Source organism: Oncorhynchus clarkii, chromosome 10 (genome assembly GCF_045791955.1).
Source record: "Oncorhynchus clarkii lewisi isolate Uvic-CL-2024 chromosome 10, UVic_Ocla_1.0, whole genome shotgun sequence".
NCBI classification, from domain to species: domain Eukaryota; kingdom Metazoa; phylum Chordata; class Actinopteri; order Salmoniformes; family Salmonidae; genus Oncorhynchus; species Oncorhynchus clarkii.
This window is the reverse complement of record NC_092156.1, coordinates 11,691,408-11,712,716: the sequence shown is the minus strand read 5'-3', so window position 1 is coordinate 11,712,716 and position 21,309 is coordinate 11,691,408. Positions and strand designations below refer to the sequence as shown.

The window sequence follows — 21,309 nt, the reverse complement described above, 5'->3', positions numbered from 1 at the left end:
CCTTGGGATGTTTAAAGCTTGGGAAATATTTTTGTATCCAAATCCGGCTTTAAACTTCTTCACAACAGTATCTCGGACCTGCCTGGTGTGTTCCTTGTTCTTCATGATGCTCTCTGCGCTTTTAACGGACCTCTGAGACTATCACAGTGCAGGTGCATTTATACGGAGACTTGATTACACACAGGTGGATTGTATTTATCATCATTAGTCATTTAGGTCAACATTGGATCATTCAGAGATCCTCACTGAACTTCTGGAGAGAGTTTGCTGCACTGAAAGTAAAGGGGCTGAATAATTTTGCACGCCCAATTTTTCAGTTTTTGATTTGTTAAAAAAGTTTGAAATATCCAATAAATGTCGTTCCACTTCATGATTGTGTCCCACTTGTTGTTGATTCTTCACAAAAAAATATATCTTATATCTTTATGTTTGAAGCCTGAAATGTGGCAAAAGGTCGCAAAGTTCAAAAGGGCCGAATACTTTCGCAAGGCACTGTATTTATACAGTTGATGACTATTATGGAAAAGTGAATTATAGGCACCCAGAGACTTTCCATATGGGAGCGACGATGTTATAAGACACTCTGGTACAGTTGGAGCTTCACCTGTCGTTGCTCCCGACAGTTAGGAGTGGTGGGACACTCAAAGTGCCCCATGTGGTATCCGAGTGAGTTGGATTATAACACGTTATTTTCCCTCCCCCTCTGTAGCGTCCCAGGCAGGCAGGCTAGGGCCCTCTACGCCTGCAAAGCCGAGCACCACTCTGAGCTTTCATTCATCGCAGGGACCACCTTTGAAAATGGTGAGTATGGACCACTGTGACTCTTAAATAACCGTGTCCCAATTCCAAATGGACCCCTAAACCCTACGCCCTGTGCATTTATGAATATCTGAACGGATTTGGTTGGTATAAACAATATGGTGAAACGTCCAGCTAGCCCATCAGAGAGCAAGGTGGAGCTACTACCAGATTTGTTGCACCTGTCAAATCCTCTCAGAGACCGTGCAGAGGGAAAATGTGGGATGGTAGACCTATTATTATTATAAAACACTACAGTACATTCAGAAAGTATTCAGACCTCTTGACTTTTTCCACATTTTGTTACGTTACAGCCTTATTCTTAAAATAATTAAATTGTTTTTTCCCCTCATCAATCTACACACAATATCCCATAATGACAAAGCAAAACTGTTTTATTTGTATGTTTTGCTAATTTATTCAAAATAAAACACTGAAATATCACATTTACATACTGTAAGTATTCAGACCCTTTATCAGTACTTTGTTGAAACATATTTGGCAGCAATTACAGCCTTGAGTCTTCTTGGGTATGACACTACAAGCTTGGCACACCTGTATTTGGGGAGTTTCTCCCGTTCTTCTCTGCAGATCCTCTCAAGCTCTGTCAGGTTGAATGGGGAGCGTCGCAGCACAGGTATTCTCAGGTCTTTACAGGGATGTTAGACCGAGTACAAGTCCAGGCTCTGGCCGGACTACTCAAGGACATTCAGAGACTTGTCCCGAAGCCACCCCTACGTTGTCTTGGCTGTGTGCTTAGGGTCGTTGTCCTGTTGGAAGGTGAACCTTCACCCCAGGCTGAGGTCTTGAGCGCTCTGGTGCAGGTTTTCATCAAGGATCTCTCTGTACTTTGCTCCTTTCATCTTTCCCTCAATCCTATTTATAGTATTTCTGTTTTACTTTGTCATTATGGGGTATTGTGTGTAGATTGATGAGGAACATTTTTTATTTAATTAATTTTAGAATAAGGCTGTAATGTAAGAAAATGTGGAAAGAGTCAAGGGGTCTGAATATTTTCTGAATACATGATATACTGGTCACATGAGAAATTAGCCAGGGGTTTTCTATTACCTCCCTCTCTCCCCTCATCGTCCTCCCTGGTACCAGTGTGTGGTTGAGGAGGAGGAGGAGAGAGCAGAAGGAGCAGGGAGGAGGGCCAGGCTGGGGCTTGTCATTACCTTGCCTCACCTCTTCTCTCCTCCAGGGAGGAACCTGATCCTAGCCAAGCCTCCAGGGGCCAGGACCCTACTGTTACTTTATCTTAATCATCCCGAAACCTCACCACTCTTAATACTAAGGGCTCTATTCAGCGTTACAGATTACGCGATAGAATAAATATGGAAGAGGTAATCTCTGATTGTGCCGATTTATGCAGCGTTTACCGTGAAAGCAGTCTCGGTTAAAGCAAGAAACATCACCTTTAAATTTCAATCACGCTGTTAAGCTGAACTTCCCGCAATGCTGATTGAAAAAAGCCCCAAATCCTATCTCTGTTTTAGTTAAAGCCGTTTTTCTCTGTCCTAATGAAAACCACTTTCATATTGTTTAAAATGATAACTAAGGGCTCTATTCAATCCGCATCGAGGAAGTTCAGTTTTACAGTGTGTTTGAAATGTAAAGCCAATTTTCTACCTTTATCAGAGACTGCATTCACAGTAAACGCTGCATATGTCCACTCAATCGGAAACTCCCGGAATCTGTGACGCTGTAATGCTTCACGAATCAGGGTGACATTTACTGTAGACAGAGCAACCATTTGAGCGAGTTGGGTTATAGATTAAAACTCTTATTGAGTTTTTATGAAATACACTGTGAATGTCCAAACCCAGTGTAGCCTGTCTTAGAAGCAGAAGGATTATAGTGCATATCTGGTTGGGTCAAGGGTCTGATGATCTGGGAAAAGCAGAGATTAGCAGCGTGGGAATCAGCCACACAGCCACCCAGGTTGCTCAGGTACAGGAAGAAAGAAGAACAATTATTGTATGAGGTCCTGGTCAAAAGTAGTGCACTATATAGTGAATAGGACCCTTGTCAAAAGTAGTGCACTATATAGGGAATAGGACCCTTGTCAAAAGTAGTGCACTATATAGGGAATAGGGCCCTGGTGAAAAGTAGTGCACTCTGTATGGGATAGGATGTCATTTGAGGAACACCCTAGGGTCCATAGTGCTCTAGGACATGTTTCCCTAAGCTTTCCCAGCTACAGTTCCCAGCTACAGTTCCCAGCTACAGTCCCTAGCTACCAAAACAAGACTAGGGGCTTTATTCAGTCTGGAAAGCTGATTGCGTGATAGAAATGTAAAGGTCATTTCCGATTGGACGGACATATGCAGTGTTTACTGTGAAATTTGATTGCCTTAAAATGTCAATTGCGCTGTAACGCAAATTTTCACACTCAATTATGTGCAGAAGTTCTCTTCTCAACTCTCTGAGCAACCTGTCAACTCTCTGAGTAACCTGTCAACTCTCTGAGTAACCTGTCAACTCTCTGAGTAACCTGTCAACTCTCTGAGTAACCTGTCAACTCTCTGAGTAACCTGTCAACTCTCTGAATAACCTGTCAACTCTCTGAATAACCTGTCAACTCTCTGAATAACCTGTCAACTCTCTGAGTAACCTGTCAACTCTCTGAATAACCTGTCAACTCTCTGAGTAACCTGTCAACTCTCTGAGTAACCTGTCAACTCTCTGAGTAACCTGTCAACTCTCTGAATAACCTGTCAACTCTCTGAGTAACCTGTCAACTCTCTGAGTAACCTGTCAACTCTCTGAGTAACCTGTCAACTCTCTGAGTAACCTGTCAACTCTCTGAATAACCTGTCAACTCTCTGAATAACCTGTCAACTCTCTGAATAACCTGTCAACTCTCTGAATAACCTGTCAACTCTCTGAATAACCTGTCAACTCTCTGAGTAACCTGTCAACTCTCTGAGTAACCTGTCAACTCTCTGAGTAACCTGTCAACTCTCCGAGTAACCTGTCAACTCTCTGAGTAACCTGTCAACTCTCTGAGTAACCTGTCAACTCTCTGAATAACCTGTCAACTCTCTGAATAACCTGTCAACTCTCTGAGTAACCTGTCAACTCTCTGAGCAACCTGTCAACTCTCTGAGCAACCTGTCAACTCTCTGAGCAACCTGTCATTTCTCAGTGCCTATATTTTGTTTATAGGTTTTTTTGTTTTAAAAATATAGAAAACACAGACCTATGGACTGATACATTTACAATAATGTATGTAATTGCAATGACCCCTTATGTAAATTGTATCTACAGCCAGCCTGTAATGGCGCTTCATGTTTTCATTGTGGCTTGGGGAATCAATGCTGCTAGGGGTCATCAATGCTGCTAGGGGTCACAGTTGCACACTGGGGTCTTGTTCATCTTATACCGCCTTCTCAAGAAGTATGCAGCGGTGTGTGTCACCCCCCTCTGATTCTTCCCATAACCACCAGAGTGCCACTGTCCCAGCTGTCAGTAGCTACTCACCATATTGGTCTCTGCTTTCAAATGAGGAATATCTAATGTTCTGTTGGATAACATGAGAGGCGGTCAACGGTTGAGAACAGCTCAGCTATGTGCATCTGTCTCTCATCCCTCAGTTCATTCCTCCAGGGAGCCAGGCTGGCTGGAAGGCACCCTGGACGGCAGGTCGGGCCTAATACCGGAGAACTATGTGGAGTTTGTGTAGTCCTGGATCAGGACTGAACTGGAGAGACCACGCAGCTGCACTGTTTCCCTGCAGCTTATTGGAAGTCTGGAGCACAGAGTGCTCCCTGCTGTGCATGGTCATGAATCTGGAATTCAGCAGCAGACTCTCTGTGTCTGTGTGTGTGTGTGTGTGTGTGTGTGTGTGTGTGTGTGTGTGTGTGTGTGTGTGTGTGTGTGTGTGTGTGTCTACAAAGCTCATTCCCCTGTTCAGACAGTCCTTAGTTCATTGAATTGCACTGCCACTGCTTTAGTATCTTCTATCATCAGTTGGAACTTTGGAAGATGTTTCCATTTTGGGGCGGAACAAAGTAATTGGTCTGAGGTTTGGACTGCTGTCCAACTTCTCTTCCTGTGTACTGCCTGTAGGAACAGGGCAGCTGGTAGCCTAGCGGTTAAGAGCGTTGGCCCAGTAACCCAATGGTCGTTGGTTTGAATCCACAATCTGACTAGATGAAAAGTCTGTTGTGCCCTTGAGCAAGGCACTTAACCCTAATTGCTCTTGTAAATCGCTCTGGAGCGTCTTCTAAAATGTCAAATGTTACAATGAATGGAGTTGATTGTGTGGGGGGCTTTCATCTCTAAATGATAGGGGAGTATTTTTCAGCGAGTATCGCTATAAATGTGAGTGCCTGGCCATGGCAACCCGGTATTCCCCTAGACAAAATAGACCACAGCTGCTGTTGTACCAAACAGTACAGCGGTGGGAGCATATATTAACTCCCGGTTACACACATTTAATAGCTTTTTTTATTAAAAACAATGTAACTACTGGGTGAAATTGTCTCAAAAAACCTAGAAAGTTAACTGAACTGTTTTCATTAACTGAATTATTATTATTATTTTTTTCTTAACAGGTAGAGTGTAAAAAATGTTTTAATGTGAAACTAGACCACTTGTGTTATTTATATACATTTTCAAAGCTGAGATCTGAACTGTATTATTTTAGAGTGTATTAACATTGTAAATACATTTGATAAGGTATCATTTTCTAAGTATCACATTTTGTATTGTAGCATATTAACTGATTTGTTCTTTAGCATCTTAGTTGCTACATTTTTTGTGTCATTGATTTCCTGTCCATTGGGAGCCTGAATATTCTTTCTGATCAAATGAATCATGAACAAGGTTGTATAGAAGATAATCTATTAAAGACCAACATTGAACTCGCAGATCTGTCCTAGTTTCTTCATGCAGCATGGTAGCCTAGGTGATTAGAGCGTTGGACTAGTAACTGGAAGGTTGCAAGTTCAAATCCCAGAGCTGACAAGGTACAAATCTGTCATTCTGCCCCTGAACAGGCAGTTAACCCACTGTTCCTAGGCCGTCATTGAAATAATAATTTGTTCTTAACTGACTTGCCTAGTTAAATAAATGTCTCAATGCCTTGGATTTTATAGACCTATTCTGAGCACTGGCATGTCGTAATGGATGCCAAGGGAACCCCAAATTTCTTTCCAAGATTATGATTTTTTAAAATAATTTATCTTTCGTCTCTGTTTCATAATTTTCCTTCAGTTTACAAGAGGCTGAATGTATCTCACAGGAGAAAGCATCCGAGCGAGTGAAACAGCGCCCCTCTGTCTCTCAACGTGTAGGCCATCTATCTGATGCTGTCAGGCCCAAACGAGTATGACATTGTTGCCGCCCATAGCTTTGAGCTAAACTGAACGAGCTCAACTGTGTATGGTCCTGGTGCACCAAAAAAAGTGTCAAGAGAAGCTAGCTTTAATTTGGCTTCTATCAAATCCCATCGAGAGCATACGTCAGTGACAGAAAAAATGGAATTGTTGCATCTCGTTGAGTTGTCCTTCGATGGACAGCTAGCCAAATTGTCCCTTTCCTAAATTAGCCATGGATGGAAATAGGGATTTAGACTTGTGGTTTTCCTTAATTCTCCGTACTGGCCAATGATTATAACGACTATTCTGATCCAACCATTAATTCATACATTGTGCCTCTGGCCTGAGAGGATGGAAGTTGAATATGTAGCTAGATGTAGAATGCTAATGCTAACTATATGTAGAACATGTATATTTAGCCAAAGTTTATGATGTCTATTTACGTTATCTTGCCGCGCTACCTAGATTTCCTGCGGACATTTTTGAGTAATTTCTGAACATGAGAACATTGTAAATGGACATTTATGGATATATATGGCATATTATTGAAAAAAAAAAAAGTACTGTGTAACATGTCCTATTACTGTCGTCTGATGAAGATTTTCAAAAGGTTAGTGAATGATTTATTTTTTAATCCTGCTTTTATAATTTTATATTTTCTGGGACAAAATGGCTGCCTCTTGTCTTGATTTCGGTGGTGGTCTAATATAAATATGTGGTGTGTTTTCGCCGTAAAACATTTAAAAAATCTGACATGCTGGGTAGATGAACAAGGTGTTTATCTTTCATTTGAGCTATTGGACTTGTTAATGTGTGGAGGTTAAATATTTATAAGAATATTTTTGCGTTCCATGCGCCACGGGTTGAGCTGAACGGGGGGGGGTGGCGTTCCTCTAGAGCACATATGTCAGAGTCAAGGCCCGCGGGCCACATCCGGCCCGCAAGAAGGTTTTTTACGGCCCCTGGGATGATCTTGATTTATTATTAGAACCGGCCCGCAGCAAGCCGGCAGCCCGCAGATCTTTTACACGCACCAATACTACATTTCCCACAATGCAAAGGTGACGCACCGAGCAGTAGGCTGCTTCATTTCAATATTTATTGGCACAGCAGTCGTCAGCATCACAGTAAAATTAACTTTCAGATACCCATCAAAAATGGCAAAACGGAAGGTGGATACTGAGAACCGGGGGTTTCAAACAAGGTGGGAGTCGGAGTATATGTTCACGAAGGTAGCTGGAAAACCTGTGTGTCTTCTGTGTGGAGAAAGTGTGGCGGTACTGAAAGAGTATAATCTGAGACGACATTATGAAACGAAACACGCGGACAAAAACAAGAATATGGACATGGAACAAAGGCTACAAAAGGCAGAGGAATTAAAACGAGGCCTCAAATCTCGACAGGCTCTGTTCAAAAAAGCCAAATCACAAGGCCAGGCTGCTGTCAAGGCCAGTTTTATTTTGGCAGAAGAGATCGCTAAATCAGCCCGGCCATTTACGGAGGGGGATTTCATCAAAAACTGCATGATTAAAGTTTGTGACGAAGTTTGCCCAGAAAAAAGGCAACTCTTTTTAAATGTGAGTCTGAGCAGAAACACCATTGCCGAGAGAGTAGACCAGTTGTCCATCAATCTAAAAGAGCAGCTTGTGAAAAAGGGAAAAGATTTTATTGCATATTCCTTGGCTGTGGATGAGAGCACCGACATTTCTGACATTGCCCAGTTGTCAATTTTCATCCGCGGAGTGGACTCCAACCTAAGCGTGACAGAGGAGTTTTTGGCTTTACGTCCTATGCATGGCACAACTACGGGGCATGATTTGTATGAAGAGGTGTCAAGATGTGTAAATGAGATGGAGCTGCCTTGGGAAAAACTCGTGGGTTTGACAACCGACGGAGCACCTGCGATGTGTGGACACAGGAGCGGACTGGTGGCGAAGATACGGGAAAAGATGCAAGAGGAAAACGCGACAGGTGAGCTGACAGCTTATCATTGTATCATACACCAGGAAGCGTTGTGCGGTAAAGCCTTGAAAATGGAGCATGTAATGAGCATCATCACGCGCACAGTTAACTTTATCAGAGCCAAAGGTTTGAATCACCGCCAGTTCAAGGCATTTCTGACGGAGTTAGAAACGGAGCATGGTGATTTGCCTTATCACACAGAGGTGCGATGGCTAAGCCAGGGAAAGGTGCTTCAAAGATGTTTCGAGCTTCGTGAGGAGATTTGTCTGTTCTTGGACAGCAAAGGGAAAGACACAACACAACTCCGAGACGAAATGTTTCTGTGTGAAATGGCTTTTCTGTGTGACATTACGAGTCATCTGAATGCAATAAACTTGCAGCTGCAGGGTCGGGATCGTGTCATCTCTGATATGTACAGTACAGTGAAGGCATTTAAAACCAAACTGACTCTGTGGGAGACGCAGATGCGGAAAGAAAATTTGAGCCACTTTCCCAGCTGCCAGACCATGAAAGAGAAGCTCTCTACCAGTGCGTTCCCGAGCACACAGTTGGCTGATAAAATAGGTATGCTTGCCGCTGACTTTCGACGCCGATTTGCTGACTTTGAAGCACAAAAAAGCAGGTTGGAACTGCTCGGTAACCCATTTGCTGTTGACGTGGAAAGCTCACCACCAAACCTCCAAATGGAGTTGATTGACCTCCAATGCAATGATGCACTGAGGGCAAAATATGCGGCAGTGGGTGCTGCGGAGTTCGCCCGTTTCCTCCCCGGCACAATGCCCCAGCTGCGCATCCAGGCTGCTCAAACGTTGTCTATGTTTGGCAGCACATACCTGTGTGAACAACTGTTTTCTTTGATGAACCTGAACAAAACATCACACAGAAGTCGACTTACTGCTGAACACCTCCACTCAATTCTGAGGATTTCTTCAGCTCAGAGCCTTACCCCGAACATTGATGAACTTGTGGAAAAGATGGGACACCACCAAGTATCACCCTCAACCTCAAACAAGTGAACATTACTGTGCAATCACATATTTAGAGTTTTTACTCAGTTCAAGTTTAAAAGTTAAAATTTAATATTTGTTTTCACTGCATGTTACTTCTCCTTAAACAAAGTGTTGTTTTTGATTAATAGATTTTTGCACTTTATTTTTTTGTATTTCAATCCAATTATATTTTAAAAATATTTCAGTTGAGTGGATGATAGAAAATTGCTATTATTGTTTTTTCTTTGAAGTAAATTTAGCCCACTTTTGCTAAAATAGAAAATATAGTCTACTGATGGTGCCTTGAATACCGGTTTCTTTCATTTAATGTTCATGTTATGGGGATATTTATATAAAGGAAATTTGTCTTTTGTGTCTGTTGAAAATTAAAGATTACTGACAGAGCCATAAGAAAATATTGCTTTATTTATCTGATCATATTGTAATATATTTGTTAGGTTTTCAGTAGGTTCAATTAGGTTCACTAGACTATATGCGTCATTTAAACATTTTTCAATGAACATTCGAACAGTCCGGCCCTCGTCTTGTAGCTGATTTTTTTATTTGGCCCTCCGTCCATTTGACTTTGACACCCCTGCTCTAGAGGAACTCCTCGCCTCAACAGGTTTTAACGTCCATGAAAGGAAGTTAGGCGAACAAGAATTTTAGCCAGGTACCCTAGGACAAGAAATGAAAACGTGTACTGTATGACAGAGTGACAGACCGTTTCGTCAACTTGGAAGAGAGGATGGCATTGGCATTTCTCTACAAGTAGGGTGAGTCAACATGTTTTTCTACTTGCACAAACACAGAGGAATCAGAACCATGGACAGCCACATCATGTTTCGTTTACATTGAACCAAATTGTTTTTGGTATTATTTAGTTGTCACTATATTAGACTAAGCAGAGGTGATTTAATGACATTGAAATTGAATTAGTTTTTTTTATAGTGGAGGCAGCTGCTGTTTTCTTTGCGACTTGTGGTAACTCCATGGTTCTAAATCAATAGTTGTTTAGTGGTCCGAAAATGTCAGAAACATTAACTTGCTTGACCATGCTGTAAGTCATGTAACTGTCTGTTACTGGACAGAGGTTGCTCTCCTTTTTTGTGATGAAACAAAGGTGTGGTATATCACATCCGTTCTGAGTAGACAACCCTAATATAACAAAGCATTTTCGATATGACAAAACGTATTCAAAATAAAGGGAATTCCATCTCATTCCACGGAGGGCCGAGTGTCTGCGTGCTTTTGCTCCCCCTTTGTACTTGATTGATTAAGGCCACTAATTAGTAAGGAACTCCCCATCACCTGGTTGTGTAGGTCTTAATTGAAAGGAAAAACCCACCTTCTGTGGATACATTTGACACCTGTAGTGTAGAGTTTTGGAGCCAAGACATACCTGGGTTGTATTTGTTAGGCACTCATTTTTGTTTTCCGTTGCAAAAGTTTTTGATACATTGTGCCCAAATCATTTTGACCCTGGCCGAGGATTATGATAACTAAGTTGGCTGATATTAAAGTGACAGTTCACCCCAATTAAAAATGTACCTAATCACGGAGGTGGTAGATTCAATCAATAAGGCCCGAGGGGGTGTTGTATAGGGTCAATAATATACCACAGCTAAGGGCTGTTAAGCACAACGCAACTTGGAGTGCCTTCATACACGCCTTAGCTGTGGTACAGTATGTTGGCCATATACTGTACCACAAACCCCTGAGGTGCCTTATTGGTATTAGAAACTGGTTGCCAAGGTAATTAGTAGAACAGTAAACAAAACATTTTGCATCATACTGTGGTATATTGTCTGATTTCACCACTGTTTAGCCAATCAGCATCCAGATCTCAAACAACCCGGTTTATAATCTGTTATCATGCTCCAGATAACTCCTATCCATGACCTCACAGTGACTTCAAACCAGCTATGTTAGCAACGTAAGCCCTTTAGAAGTTGAACACGGAATAGGCTTACGGTCATTTCTCAAATAGTTCCTCAGGTGGTGAACAGGTTCCCAGCTCCAGAAAGTTTGATGGAGTCAAAACATTTTATACTACACAGTGATATGGAAATTGTAATTTCCTTTGAAGTTCCTGTTAACTTTTATGTCTGATGTCATCCAACAAACAGAGTTAAGAAAAATGTGTCATTCATCAAGACAAATTTGGAGGCCTAAGAAATGACTTGAGAAATGATTGAGCAACCTTTTATTTTATGAACAGGTTTATCTGGAGAAACATTTGATAATCATCTAGGAGGTCGTGAAGTGAAACTAGAGAAACCAGAAATACAGACATTTTAGTCCAACATTTAATCAAAATTGGTGAAAATATTGATATTGACAGCGGTAATACAAACTATTTTGTAAACAAATAGACAATGTATATATTCTTTACATTTGGATTACATGTACAGAACTGAAATACAAACAGAACAGACTTTAATGAAAGCCATATACCAGTGAAATATGATCTGCCCTCAATCTTTAAAGATATTATTTGCATGTATTTTATACAGAAAATACTCTCTCAACCACTATGAGGTTGAGATGAGGTAGTGAATTAACATTTATTTGTAGATTCTTGTAGGCCGTTTTGTGGTTCGTAGACCAAAACAAATCCATTTGAAATGAGGCAGGTCAATATTTAGTGTTTGCAGTGAAAAACTACAATTTATTTTCTTTCACTGCAAAGACTTGAGTACAGACCTACCTTATTTCGTATTTATTATGAAACGTGGTAGTGCAAATTCTCTGGTAGATTACTTTCACACAAATACCTTTTTTAAAATGTATTTTTAAATAACTGGTTAATCCTCACAGCAATATACAAGAGACCAAAGCCTAGACGATTACAAAATATATTTAAAAATAGGTACTATAATTGGATAATAAGTGCTACTGTAAATGTAACTGGCTGCTTGAATACTTCTGATCTCTCTGCTTTGGCAACTCTGTTGCACTATACAAAATATACTCCAGTCCTTCATCCCCTCCCAAAACCCACATTTTCTAAAACAAAGTGGTCTTTCATATAATCTTTCCCATTGATTTATAGAATTTATATTTAGTCAGACAACATATTAACACTTTCTAAGTACATATGCAATACATTTATCTTTGTCAAACACAAACCAACAGAAAAATAAAACAATTACTGTCTTGCAGCACATACCTGCACAAAAAGACAGTAAAATTATTCATATCAAAGAGGATCAAACTGATATTCAAAATGACTGAAAATAGTTTTAAAAGAAATCCATTTTCAAAAGCATTGACAGTTAAGTTTTCCTGAATTTAAACCCACATTTTTATATGGCTCTCTGTCTCCCTTTCGCAAGGCCTTAAGTGAAACTTGTTTGGAAAAAAAACACACACATTTGTATAGGAATATACATGTATTCTGTCAAAAGTTGTCATGAAACATGTATTAATCAAAACTTCAGGGGATGTTACCCTATATGTACGTACATCTACGGCAATACAGTGATCATTAGGATATGATCAAGCTGGTTTGACCAATCGAAGACCAGAACAGAGACAGTCCTCTAACACTACGTGAAAGTAAAGCAAAATATGTCAATCTCCCCCCAAAACACGTGCAGAGAGCAATCACCAGGGGATCCATCTCACGTGGTCATTCCAGCAGTCTGACTGAAAGGATGACTACATGAGGTAGTTAGACCACATGGTTGCCATTGTTGACTATCCTGGCATAATGATTACGAAGAAGGAGCTTAGAAGTTAGAATAAGGCCAAGTAGAAAGCCTTATAGCAATGATTCTGCACTTGCACTCCAAAAGCCATTTTACTTTGGGCTTTTACATGGCATAAGCTGGTGTGTGGCGATTACCTCAAGAGAGAGAGAATGACTTCTAGCAGGGACGGCGAACTTCCTTTTCACGGGGAAATGTGCAGGTCACCATACTTTGATAGCATTACAAAACACCATTGCAAGTTCAAGAGTCTCACGAGTACAAGTATACAAAATGGCTTGAAAACATTTACATGATCTAGTGAACAACAATCAATACTTGTATTCCTCGTTTAGCTGGTGTACTTATTATTTTTACCCAATAATATTTTTTATAAAATGAGCACCCTGAAGCATAGAATAATAATGCTTGGACAGCAAAACAATGACACAGTTCTGGTTTGGCACTAGTATAATACATACAGGTGGTGGTAAAAGGGGCCAAACTGAAGAGCTTGTGACATTTTACAGAATTTAAAACTCCCAGAGAATAGTGACTGTGCGTATGCTCTCAAACTCAGCTTCACGCATCATAAGAAATAGGGTAGGGTTTGACAACTTTAGAATAAATCCATCCGTTTTCATATCATATGAACAACCTTGTTCAGGTCATTACTTTCTGTCCTTTTTGCTCACTCTCTCACTCACAGACAATCATTAGCCACTGCTGCAAACTCCCATCCCATCTCCCTGTAGTAACCAAAAAAGGTGTTAAACAAATAAAAATATATTTTATATTTGAGATTCTTCAAAGTAGCCACACTTTGCCTGGATGACAGCTTTGCACACTCTCTCAACCTGATTTTCACTGGTCTATTATTTTTTTTTGTAGAAAATAGTAAAAATAAAGAAAAACCCTGGACTGACTAAGTAGGTCAAAACGTTTGACTGGTACTGTAAAGGTTGAACTGATGTTTCACCTATAACAAATGTGAATCTTTTTTTCCCACTGTTGAATTATGACATTCTGTATGTGACATAAGCCCAGACATGGGCAGGAACCAAATTCTCCTTATGAATAATTAATACCACAAAGCATTATTGATGCTTTTGAGTATAACAACTATTGAAAGGTTGCGGAGAATGAAACTGGACATAAATGTTGGATTTCATTACCTTACATAAGGAGCTCACTCTCGCTAGTTCACTTCTGGGGATCATTAAGAGGCCCACTTGAGAAAAGAAACATGGCTGTTAAGAGAACAGAAACTACCATTGTGATTAACAGATAGAAAATGCATACAAAAGTGTTTATATTAGATTCCTATGCAAAATACTTGCTTTTGACAGTTTGAGAAGAATAGCTATAGACAGTCTGCAAAGCTAAACCAAAAAAAGGCACATTTTCCCTTTTCTGATAATCTTGTGTAAAAAAAGAAAAAAAAGAGCTGGTGTGTGCATGCATAAAAGCAATTCAAAATATGAATCTCTTTTCGTTGGTAAAATTTGATTCCTCCAATCTCACAATAATCTACTGTTATGAAGTGATTCACGGTCTAAACACGATTCCAGAACAGTTTTTTGTTTTGATTCAGAAGGGTCAGTCTAGTTTGTGACCTGTCGCTCGGGTCACTGTGTCATTCTCCTTTGTAAGTTCTATTTCTCCACCGGAGTCCTCTGGAAACCGATTCAGGAGCATGCTCTCTCTACATTAATCCGTACTGGTGGGGGTCCTGGGCCATCTGCAGGGAAAATAGGCGGGTCTGGCTGGCTGGCGGGCGGGCGAGAGGACGGAAGGCAGGGGACGCTGGGGTTTTAAGGCATTGTGTCATGGTTTAAGGCATGAAACAGAAGTGGCTTGACGCTCCCATCTTTGAATTTCGGTAATTGGTTGCTGATGATCTCAGCCAGCATCTCCGGGAACTCCACGCTAAGGGATTTATTCACAAATGTGTAGAAACAGATCTGCAGGAGGCCCCCCACCATCTGTGGAAACAGGGTATTTTTTAGCGGTCTTTCACTAGGCGCAGATTGGCAACAACAGAGCAACATGCAAGGGTGCTTAGCTACTGTTTGGTACAGTGCACAGTGTCAAGCCATCTTTCACATTGATAGCATAGCTGGAAAAGGAAGCTTGTGACACATTATAATGAGCTCCTCTAACTCAAGAGGTTGATGTAATATGTGTGTGTGTGTTGTGGATGGGGATACTCTTTCATTTCATTGTATTTATTTAGGCAGGATAGGCCAAGCAGTAACACTTGCCATTGTTTACCAGGAAGTCCTGGGTTCCATAAGTCCCTGGAAAACAGTGGCATGTGTTGCTGAATGGTGTTGTGTTGCTGTGTGAGCAGGCTGGATTCAGCCTCAGTCTCACCTCTTGCATGGAGTCCAATAGCTTAGTAAGTTGATAGAACCTCTGCCAGTTCTGGCTGGAGTTCTCTTCCCGCTTGACGATGGCCTTCCCCAGCTCCTTGATGTAGGTCATGCGGATCTCATCAAACACAGCCTGGCTCTTCAATCCATCCTTTGGTACTGTAAGCACAAACGAAGGAGGGGGGAGGGAGGGAGTAAAACATACAAACAATATTTTACACATCATGCATTTAAGGCAGTGTATGTCATTACAAAAAAGCCATAATGAAAAGCTTGGGATGTAACCTCAATCCGTCTACCAACATTCACGCTAGACAATCTGACCTACAGCTAGGCTCGGTAAGAAAGCTCTCTTTTGACCCAGAGTTTCCTAGTCTGAACACTGCCCATTATCCTGTCACTACGGTCTCATACATACCACCCACCCCTTCCATATCAACCACAATTAGGTCAATGGAAAATATTCAGAACCACAGGTAACGTCAATGAGTTTTATGCTGTCCCATTCTTCCCTGATGAGAGCCAGATGAAGGATCTACCGTGGACTGCAGGCTTCTGGAATCTTGGAATTAGGCCCAGGTAAAACCGCACTCAATGGATATTATGCAAAACAACATAGGTGGGAAATTGTCAAATACTCTCCAATTGTCTTATCAGATGAGAAATACAGTGGGGAGAACAAGTATTTGATAACCTGCAAAATCGGCAGTGTTTCCTACTTACAAGGCATGTTTATTTATCCGTCATTTTACCAGGTAAGTTGACTGAGAACACGTTCTCATTTGCAGCAACAACCTGGGGAATAGTTACAGGGGAGAGGAGGGGGATGAATGAGCCAATTGTAAACTGGGGATTATTAGGTGACCGTGATGGTTTGAGGGCCAGATTGGGAATTTAGCCAGGACACCCCTACTCTTACGATAAGTGCCATGGGATCTTTAATGACTTCAGAGAGTCAGGACACCCATTTAACGTCCCATCCGAAAGACGGCACCCTACACAGGGCAGTGTCCCCAATCACTGCCCTGGGGCATTGGGATATTGTTATAGACCAGAGGAAAGAGTGCCTCCTACTGGCCCTCCAACACCACTTCCAGCCGCATCTGGTCTCCCATCCAGGAACTGACCAGGACCAACCCAGCTTAGCTTCAGAAGCAAGCCAGCAGTGGTATGCAGGTGGTATGCTGCTGGCATGTAAACGTCTCATTTTTATCATAGGAACACTTCAACTGTGAGAGACGGAATCTAAAACAAAAAAAACAGAAAATCACAATTCCGGCTCTCACAGACCTGTTCGATTTTCTTTAAGAAGCCCTCCTGTTCTACACTCATTACCTGTATTAACTGCACCTGTTTGAACTCGTTACCTGTATAAAAGACACATGTCCACACACTCAAACAGACTCCAACCTCTCCACAATGGCCAAGACCAGAGAGCTGTGTAAGGACATCAGGGATAAAATTGTAGACCTGCACAAGGCTGGGATGGGCTACAGGACAATAGGCAAGCAGCTTGGTGAGAAGGCAACAACTGTTGGCGCAATTATTAGAAAATGGAAGAAGTTCAAGATGACGGTCAATCACCCTCGGTCTGGGGCTCCATGCAAGATCTCAACTCGTGGGGCATCAATGATCATGAGGAAGGTGAGGGCTCAGCCCAGAACTACATGACAGGACCTGGTCAATGACCTGAAGAGAGCTGGGACCACAGTCTCAAAGAAAACCATTAGTAACACACTACGCCGCCATGTATTAAAATCCTGCAGCGCACGCAAGATCCTCCTGCTCAAGCCAGTGCATGTCCAGGCCCATCTGAAGTTTGCCAATGACCATCGATGATCCAGAGGAGGAATGGGTGAAGGTCATGTGGTCTGATGAGACAAAAATAGAGCTTTTTGGTCTAAACTCCACTCGCCGTGTTTAGAGGAAGAAGAAGGATGAGTACAACCCCAAGAACACCATCCCAACTGTGAAGCATGGAGGTGGAAACATAATTGTTTGGGGATGCTTTTCTGCAAAGGGGACAGGACGACTGCACCGTATTGAGGGGAGGATGGATGGGGCCATGTATCACGAGATCTTGGCCAACAACCTCCTTCCCTCAGTAAGAGCATTGAAGATGGATCGTGGCTGGGTCTTCCAGCATGACAACAACCCGAAACATACAGCCAAGGAAACTAAGAAGCATCTCAAGGTCCTGGAGTGGCCTAGCCAGTCTCCAGACCTGAACCCAATAGAACATCTTTGGAGGGAGCTGAAAGTCCGTATTGTCCAGCGACAGCCCCGAAACCTGAAGGATCTGAAGAAGGTCTGTATGGAGGAGTGGGCCAAAACCCCTGCTGCAGTGTGTGCAAACCTGGTCAAGAACTAAAGGAAACCGATGATCTCTGTAATTCAAACTGTTTCTGTACCAAATATTAAGTTATGCTTTTCTGATGTATCAAATACTTACGTCATGCAATAAAATGCAAATTAATTACTTAAAAATCATACAATGTAATTTTCTGGATTTTTGTTTTAGATTCCATCTCTCACAGTTGAAGTGTACCTATGATAAAAATTACAGACCTCTACCTGTTTTGTAAGTAGGAAAACTTGCAAAATCGGCAGTGTATCAAATACTTGTTCTCCCCACTGTACAAATTGGCTTGCCCCTGGTATACTCTTTTTGGTTTGGATATAGTGTGGTTATTTTCCAAACATAGAAGAGAATAATGCCGTAATGACGCCACGTAAAATGTTGCGCTACACGTGCAACACAGCATTCATAACCTAGCCCACAATGTCTGCTGTGTGGATCAAGCAGTCAACAAGTCGAGCAGTTATTTGAAAGGGTAAGAAAATTTCAGCGAGACAACTCAAATCAAGCGTTCTCTCATGGGTGATGTTGGCTTTCGCTGCCTGGTCGAGCACCGGTACACACTATCAAGTGCGCTATTTTTCAGATGTTGCCCTACCGGAGTTACACAGTAATAGCGTCACTGCTATTAGCTTCAAGACATACATACATACTATAGAACGCTGTTTGGGTCTTTGCGTGTCAAAAAAGATACAGTAGCACTGTCAAAGCTTTTAAAAAAGTCTGCAAACAAGCAAACACCGGCCACAAATTATGTGTTTACAATACTGCATTGGTAATAAAGCATAATTTGTTCGACCGCACCTTCTGGGGTAGCTTATTCTTAGCAATGATTTAGGAATCCTTGTGAGTAAGTATTAGCTAGGTTGCTACTTGTTGTTCACCTATTGAAATTGAACTTCAGTTCATGAAAATAAATAGCAAGCCAGATAGCCAAAGCTAACGTTATAAACAGCCAGATAGCTTAATCTGGCTAGTGAGGCTTGACTGGATTTGGTTGTGAAGCTATCCACAATAAGGATTAGGCACAAGAGTGAAATTTACGGTTTGCCTTCAAAATAAAAGTATGTCATTGACAGTGATGCAAATGAATACAAATAGTATAATTATGCCATAGTTTTATTTTGAAGGCTAACCGCAGTCTACTATTGTGGCTAATTCTTATTGTGGCTAGCTTCACATAGATGGGTCATTAATCCATTAATCCGCGAGACAACTTTACCAGCATCATAGCATACGTATTGATGTTTAGATGAAAGTGTTATCAATCTGTAATAACTATCAAAAAAACTTAATGAACGTGTTACATGTGACGTGCAGTCATATTTCAGGTCCTCTTTGGTCAACAAGCTTATTTGACAAGTCAAATAGTGTTATCTACTGGTCATTGTTTTATTTTTGACACGCAAAGACCCAAAAGGCGTTCCATAGAAATCCTGGTTGAGAATGAAAATACTGAACGAACAAACAACGAAACAGCACAGCAAGTAAGTGAAAGAAATAGGTTTTGATTATGTTTACCTGGTAATGGGGACATACGTAAATGCCAACAAAATACATTTTTTGTCAGTGTGGTGTGTGTGTAACCTTTTTAATTGGCAAGTCAGTTAAGAACAAATTCTTATTTACAATGACGGCCTACCCCGGACGACGCTGTGCCAATTGTGCGCTGCCCTATGGGACTCCCAATCACAGCCGGATGTGATGCAGCCTGGATTCGAACTAGGGACTGTAATGGCGCCTCTTGCACTGAGATGCCGTGCCTTAGACCGCTGCATCCATGTGTGTGTGTTAACTATTTAACTGTACTAGAATGCTTAAAAGGCTGCTAAGATGTTTTATATTGGTTATCGGTATCAGGTTTTTTGGCAAGGAAAATATTGGATATCGGTCAAAAATGTCATCAAATCAAAATAACATTTTATTTGTCACATACACATGGTTAGCAGATGTTAATGCGAGTGTAGTGAAATGCTTGTGCTTCTAGTTCCGACCATGCAGTAATATCTAACAAGTAATCTAACCTAACAATTTCACAAGTGTAAAGGAATGAATACGAATATGTACATACAAATATATGAATGAGTGATGGCCGAACAGCATAGGCAAGATGCAGTAGATGGTATAGAGTACAGTGCATACATATGAGATGAGTAATGTAGGGTATGAAAACATTATATAAAGTGGCATTGTTTAAAGTGGCTAGTGATACATTTAATTACATCAAGATGGCAAGATGCAGTAGATGGTATAGCGTACAGTATATACATATGAGATGAGTAAAGTAGGGTATGTAAACATCATATAAACTGGTATTGTTTAAAGTGGCTAGTGATAACTTTATTACAAAAATAATTCCATTATTAAAGTGGCTAGGGTTGAGTCAGTATGTTGGCAGCAGCCACGATGGCTGTTTAACAGTCTGATGGCCTTGAGATAGAAGCTGTTTTTCAGTCTCTCGGTTCCCGCTTTGATGCACCTGTACTGACCTCGCCTTCTGGATGATCGCGGGGTGAACAGGCAGTGGCTCGGGTGGTTGTTGTCCTTGATGATCTTTTTGGCCTTCCTGTGACATCGGGTGGTGTAGGTGTCCTGGAGGGCAGGCAGTTTGCCCCCGGTGATGCGTTGTGCAGACCTCACTACCCTCTGGAGAGCCTTACGGTTATGGGCAGAGCAGCTGCCGTACGAGGCGGTGATACAACCCGACAGGATGCTCTTGATTGTGCATCTGTAAAAGTTTGAGAGGGTTTTTGGTGACCTCCTGAGGTTGAAGAGGCGCTGCTGCGCCTTGTTCACCACGCTGTCTGTGTGGGTGGACCATTTCAGATTGTCCGTGATGTGTACACCAAGGAACTTACTTTCCACCCTCTCCACTGTCCCGTCAATGTGGATAGGGGGGTGCTCCCTCTGCTGTTTCCTGAAGTCCACGATCATCTCCTTTGTTTTGTTGACATTGAGTGTGAGGTTATTTTCCTGAAACCATACTCCGAGGGCCCTCACCTCCTCCCTGTAGGTGGTCTCATCGCTGTTGGTAATCAAGCCTACCACTGTAGTGTCGTCTGCAAACTTGATGATTGAGTTGGAGGCGTGCATGGCTACGCAGTCGTGGGTGAACAGGGAGTACAGGAGAGGGCTGAGAATGCACCCTTGTGGGGGACCCAGTGTTGAGGATCAGCGGGGTGGAGATGTTGTTACCTACCATCACCACCTGGGGGCGGCCGTCAGGAAGTCCAAAACCCAGTTGCACAGGGCGGAGTCGAGACCCAGGGTCTCAAGCTTAAGGTAAGTAAATTGGGTGGGATATTTACCGATGGACTATGTACAGCTGCAGCGATCGGTTAGCTGCTCAGATAGCAGATGTTTAAAGTTGGTGAGGGAGATAAGTCTCCAACTTCAGCGATTTTTGCAATTCGTTCCAGTCACAGGCAGCAGAGAACTGGAAGGAAAGGCGGCCAAATGAGGTGTTGGCTTTAGGGATGATCAGTGAGATACACCTGCTGGAGCGCGTGCTACGGGTGGATGTTGCCATCGTGACCAGTGAACTGAGATAAGGCGGAGCTTTACCTAGCATGGACTTGTAGATGACCTGGAGCCAGTGGGTCTGGCGACGAATATGTAGCGAGGGCCAGCCGACTAGAGCATACAGGTCGCAGTGGTGGGTGGTATAAGGTGCTTTAGTAACAAAACGGATGGCACAGTGATAAACTGCATCCAGTTTGCTGACTAGAGTATTGGAAGCTATTTTGTAGATGACATCGCCGAAGTCGAGGATCGGTAGGATAGTCAGTTTTACTGGCGGCATGAGTG

At 41.9% G+C, this 21,309-nt stretch overlaps 2 protein-coding genes across 5 annotated transcripts in view; one reads left to right on the top strand and one right to left on the bottom strand.

The window, feature by feature from the left end:
- LOC139418009 (rho GTPase-activating protein 26-like) overlaps window positions 1-5,675 on the top strand; it is a 156,401-nt gene extending 150,726 nt beyond the window's left edge. Inside the window, exons 23-24 of the mRNA XM_071167087.1 lie at window positions 710-801; window positions 4,398-5,675. Coding sequence (XP_071023188.1) covers window positions 710-801; window positions 4,398-4,486 — 181 coding nt within the window. The 3' untranslated portion in view covers window positions 4,487-5,675. The remainder of the gene's footprint in view (window positions 1-709; window positions 802-4,397) is intronic.
- A 5,592-nt stretch (window positions 5,676-11,267) lies between these two features.
- The window catches only part of LOC139418007 (glucocorticoid receptor), a 108,962-nt gene continuing 98,920 nt past the window's right edge, over window positions 11,268-21,309 (bottom strand). For all 4 annotated transcript variants that reach the window (XM_071167083.1, XM_071167084.1, XM_071167085.1 and 1 more), the window contains 2 exons: window positions 15,145-15,302; window positions 11,268-14,753 (listed from right to left, as the gene is read on the bottom strand). In XM_071167083.1, coding sequence (XP_071023184.1) covers window positions 14,583-14,753; window positions 15,145-15,302 — 329 coding nt within the window. In that variant the 3' untranslated portion in view covers window positions 11,268-14,582. The remainder of the gene's footprint in view (window positions 14,754-15,144; window positions 15,303-21,309) is intronic.